This window comes from Octopus bimaculoides, chromosome 1 (genome assembly GCF_001194135.2).
Source record: "Octopus bimaculoides isolate UCB-OBI-ISO-001 chromosome 1, ASM119413v2, whole genome shotgun sequence".
NCBI lineage: Eukaryota > Metazoa > Mollusca > Cephalopoda > Octopoda > Octopodidae > Octopus > Octopus bimaculoides.
The window spans coordinates 18,442,655-18,448,284 of NC_068981.1; the positions used below are offsets into that span (position 1 = coordinate 18,442,655).

The 5,630-nt window shown below is 36.8% G+C and overlaps 1 protein-coding gene across 1 annotated transcript in view; it reads left to right on the top strand.

Moving 5' to 3' along the window:
* LOC106867686 (protein unc-13 homolog D) overlaps nucleotides 1-5,228 on the top strand; it is a 162,546-nt gene extending 157,318 nt beyond the window's left edge. The window contains exon 14 of the mRNA XM_014912629.2: nucleotides 4,997-5,228. Within this exon, the coding sequence (XP_014768115.2) occupies nucleotides 4,997-5,134 (138 nt within the window). The 3' untranslated portion in view covers nucleotides 5,135-5,228. The remainder of the gene's footprint in view (nucleotides 1-4,996) is intronic.
* The last annotated feature ends 402 nt before the right edge of the window (nucleotides 5,229-5,630 follow it).

A 5,630-nucleotide genomic window follows, 5' to 3' on the forward strand; every position in this document is an offset into this window, starting at 1 on the left:
TATATATATATATATATATCTATACACACATATATATACATATACATGTGTAAGTGTAATGCATAAATATTTAATATATAAGTAGGTGTTTCAGACATTGATTAAAAGATTATGTTATGCAGAACTTAATAAGAAATGTAAACTCAAATATGCATATCTTATATTCTGAAAGGTGACAGTTATTTATAGGTTTCACTTTGCTGTCTCATTTATATACAGACAAAACAGTTATTATATTTTATGAAGTTGTTTTTGAGTTGGCTTTGTGATTCTTGTTGTTGGTTTCAAATTAATTTTTAGAAACCTACAATGTTTGGTTATTCATTTTGGCACTTGGACACATTGGGTTAATTGAATATTTCAATATTTTCTGAAAGTCAAAGTGGTGAGCTGGCAGAAACGTTGGCTCATTAGGCAAGATGCTTAGCAGCATTTCATCTGTCTTTACGTTCTGTGTTCGAATTTCAGCTTTGTCTTTCATCCTTTCAGAGCTGATAAAAAAAAAAAGTACCAGGCGTAGGAGTAGCTGTGTGGTAAGTAGCTTGCTAACCAGCCGCATGGCTCTGGGTTCAGTCCCACTGTGTGGCACCTTGGGCATGTGTCTTCTACTATAGCTTCGGGCCAACCAAAGCCTTGTGAGTGGATTTGGTAGATGGAAACTGAAAGAAGCTTGTCGTATATATGCATATATGTATATATATATATATATATATATGTGTGTGTGTGTGTGTATGTATGTTTGTGTGTCCATGTTTGTCCCCCCAACATCGCTTGACAACCGATGCTGGTGTGTTTACATCCCCGTAACTTAGCTATTTGACAAAAGAGAGTGATAGAATAAGTACTAGGCTTACAAAGAATAAGTCCTGGGGTTGATTTGCTCGACTAAAGGTGATGCTCCAGCATGGTCACGGTCAAATGACTGAAACAAGTAAAAGAGTAAAAGAATTGAATACTGCAGTTGATGGAATCAACTTACTCAATCACCTTAAATTGCTGGTCTTGGAACCATTATTCTTTTCACAAGGCTCAAAATTTTTGGAGAGGGGGCCAATCAATTAGGTCGACTCCAGTACACAACTGGTACTTAATTTATCGACCCCAAAGGATGAAAGGCGAAGTCAACCTTGGCGGAATTTGAAGACAGACAAAATATCGCTAAGCATTTCGCCCGGCTTGCTAACGTTTCTTATTTCTTTATTGCCCACAAGGGGCTAAACATAGATGGGATGCCCTTCCTAACGCCAACCACTCCGAGAGTGTAGTGGGTGCTTTTACGTGCCACCGGCACGAGGGCCAGTCGCACGGTACTGGCAACGGCCACGCTCAAAAAGGTGTTTTTTACTTGCAAAAAAAAAAAAATGATGATATATATTATATTAATACATATATATACATGCATACATTAAATGATTTCAAAATATTTAGTTTGACTTCATTATTACAATCACACACACACACACACACACACACAACAGGCTTCCATACAGTTTCCATCACCCAAGTTCTTTCACATGGTATTGGTCTTCTACTACTTGGGCTATAGTAGAAGATACTTGCCCAAGGTGCTGTGCAGTGGGATTGAACCTGAAACCATATAATTACAAAGTGAGCTTCTTATTCACAGCCTTGCCTGTATCTGATAGTCACTTTTCTTTAACTCAAGCTGAATTCTAATCAAACAGATTTATGATCATAAGAATTCCAACCATAACCACCCTTCTAGATGATTGAGTACGATATGAGGTATACTTGGCTGCTAGTTATAACAGATTGAGGGGGTACATAGGAGCTCTGTCTTTGACGTGATGTGTATAGTAAATGGGTTGTATTCGTTCTTGTGGTTGTTGAGCAATTTTAATCCCTTACCAAATAGATCGCCAACAAATTGACTTGAAGAAAGTGTCAACTTCGCTAGAAATGTCCAGAAACGTTTTCACAGTTAAGAGATGATTCATAACCCTTAGAGACTAATTAAGTTAATCTATTGGCCGGCCATGTTTGTCCTCACAAGATGAACAGGTTTATTTATCAACCCTATGAGAGAACACTCGTGGATGACTAACTAATGAAAGTATCAACCACTCAAATACACATACACACACACACACACACATCATATATAGATGTTCAGGCATGACTGTGTGATAAAAACTTAGCTTCCCGACCAGATGGTTCTGGGTTCAGTCTCACTGTGTGATACCTTGGGCAAGTGTCTTCTACTACAGCCCCTGGCCATGTATATATATATATATATATATATACATATATATATGACTCTGTGTTAAGAACTTATCTTCTCAATCAGATGGTTCTGGGTTCAATCCCACTTTGTGGTTTATATATATATATATGTATATATATATATATATATACAATATATAATTTTAGGGAAAATAACCAAGTTTCAAGAACTCATCGATGAATTTTGGATTTTGTCCCTAATATTATTATATATATATATATATATATACATATATATGTATATATATATGTGGCTGTGTGGTAAGACAGTAGCTTCCATACCACATGGTTCTGGGTTCAGTCCCACTGCGTGGCACCTTGGGCAAGTCTTTTCTACTGTAGCTTTGGGCTGACCAAAACGTTGTGAGTGGATTTGGTAGATGGAAACTGAAACAAGCCTGATGTGTGTGTGTGTGTGTGTGTATATATGTACATATATATGTATGTATACATCTATATGTGTCTTTGTATCTCTGTTTGTCCCCCCATCACCACTTGACAATTGGTGTTGGTGTGTTTATGTCCCTGTAACTTAGCAGTTCTGCAAAAGACACCAATAGAATAAGTACTAGGCTTTAAAAAATTAAGTCCTGGGGTCAATTTGTTTGATTAAAATCCTTAAAAGCAGTGCCCCAGTATGGCTTCTGTCAGATGACTGAAATAAGTAAGAAAATAAAAGAATACACACACACACACACATGTAAACATATATTTTCTTTTATTCTTTTACTTGTTTCAGTCATTTGACTGGGGCCATGCTGGAGCACTGCCTTTTAGTTGAAGACATCGACCCCTGGACTTATTCCTTGTAACCCTGGTACTTATTCTATCAGTCTCTTCTGCCAAACTGCTAAATTTCGGGGACGCAAATACACCAACATTGATTGTCAAGTGACGGTGGTGGGGACAAACACACAGACACAGACACACAGACACGCATACACACACACACATAAACATATACATATATATATGACAAGCTTCTTACAGTTTCTTATTTTTTTGTAATTTCTTTATTGCCCATGAGGGGCTAAACATAGAGGGAACAAACAAGGACAGACAAAGGGATTAAGTCGATTACATTGGCTCCAGTGCGTAACTGGTACTTAATTTATCGACCCCGAAAGGATGAAAGGCAAAGTCGACCTCGGCGGAATTTGAACTCAGAACGTAACAGCAGATGAAATACTGCTAAGCATTTCGCTCGGCGTGCTAATGTTTCTGCCAGCTCATCGCCTTACAAGCTTCTTACAGTTTCTGTCTACCAAATCCTCTCACAAGTCTTTGGTCAACCTGAGATTATAGTAGATGACACTTGTCTAAAGTACCATGCAGTGGTACTGAAACTGGAACCACGTAGTTATGAAGCAAGCTTCTTACCACACAGCCACGCCTGCACCTATATATATATGTACATGTATGTATGTATGCATGTATATGTATATCTTTCCCCAGTATGTATTGGTGATAGATGTAAACATTGGTGAGAAAACCGATGAACTGGTGCTTTCAAACAAAAATACACTGTCTGGTATTTGTTCTGCCTGAGTTGCACAGACAATCCATTGTCACTTTGTTCTGTTTTAAATGCAGTGAACCATTGATTTGCCCATTGGAAACCTGTAATCAATAATCTTATTTAGTATTGATAAAATGTTATATAAAATTTCAAAAAATATTTAAGAGGATATATATTTTTCTATATCTATTGATGTTTTTAGTTTTTAAATATTTTGCAAAATTTAAACTCTTAAAAATTTTATTTGTTTTATATCATGTAAAAATATCTCCATGTTCTTTCATGTAGAAACAGAAGTAGGTTTATGTCTCCAAAGGGTTAAAATGTTCTTTATTTTGTTTATCATCCCAAAGGTGAGTGGTATTGAGTGTATTTGAAGCTTGCTTCCAGTTCTGAGTCAGTTCTGTTTTGCTCCTAGATGCAAGGATGGCTGTGTGATTAAGAAGCTTGATTTGCAACCACATAGTTCCAGGTTCAGTCCTACTGCGTGGCACCTTGGGCAAGTGTCTTCTACTATTGCCCGGGGCAAACCAGTGCCTTGAAAAGAATATTGTAGATGGAAACTATATAGAAGCTTGTCACATATGTGTGCATCTGTGTGTGTGTGTGTGTGTGTGTGTGTGTATGTGTGTACATGTGTGTTATTTCTTTACGACCCACAATGGGCTACAACACACAGAGGGGACAAACAAGGACAGACAAACGGATTAAGTTGATTATATCGACCCAGTGCATAACTGGTACTTATTTAATCGACCCCGTAAGGATGAAAGACAAAGTCGACCTTGGCGGAATTTGAACTCAGAACGCAGAGGCAGACGAATTACCTCTAAGCATTTCGCCCGGCGTGCTAACGTTTCTGCCAGCTTGCCACCTTATGTGTGCGTGCATGCGTGCGTGTATGTGTGTGTGTGTGTGCGCGTGCGTGTGTGTGTGTGTGTGTGTTTGTTTGTTGCCCACCCACTGCTCGAAAACTGATATAGGTTTACATTCCCTTAGCTTAGCAGTTTGGCAAAAGAAACTGATAGAATACGAACCAAATTTTAGAAAGTGGCACATAAGTACCGGTGGTTAATTTGTTCAACTTAAACCCTCCAAAGTGTTGCCCCAACATGGCCACAGTCCAACGACTGAAACAAGTAACAGACAGGTAAAGAAGAGAAGGTTACTAGTTTGCTTTTATCCTCCATGCACCTCCAGATAACACAAGACTTTTCCTTTATCTTCCACCAGGTACTTCAGGAACGATCTCAGAAAGATTCAGAAGCCAAGGAGTTTTTAAATGAAAGACAAAATCTGTTTAATAATCAGCGGAAACGAACAGATGGAAACAAAAATTATAATGCTCTCAAATTTTTGCTGGAATATTAAAGTCAATGTTATTTTGAACAAATATGGCTTCAGTTTCAAATCATATTCATACTTGAGATTGAAAAGAAAATAAATTATTTTGTACTTTTCTAAAGCTGTCTGGGTTTATTTTTTCTTAAAATGTTCAAAATTTAAATAAAATAGTGATAGGTTTATTATATACACATTGTATACATATATATATTATATATGTATATATAAATATATATGCATGTATATGTGTGTATGTGTGAGAGTGTGTATGTGTATGAGTGTGTGTATGTATGTGTGTGCACATATATATATATGTATGTATGCACATATATATGTATGTGTGTGCACATATATTTATGTATGTGTGTATAAGTATACATACATACATACATGCATACACACACACACACACACACACACACACACATATATATATATTATTTTGTTTAAAAGAGTTCCAACACTGTCTGTTTTTTATGTTTTATTTATATTCCTGCAGAACCAATGTGGGATATAGAATATG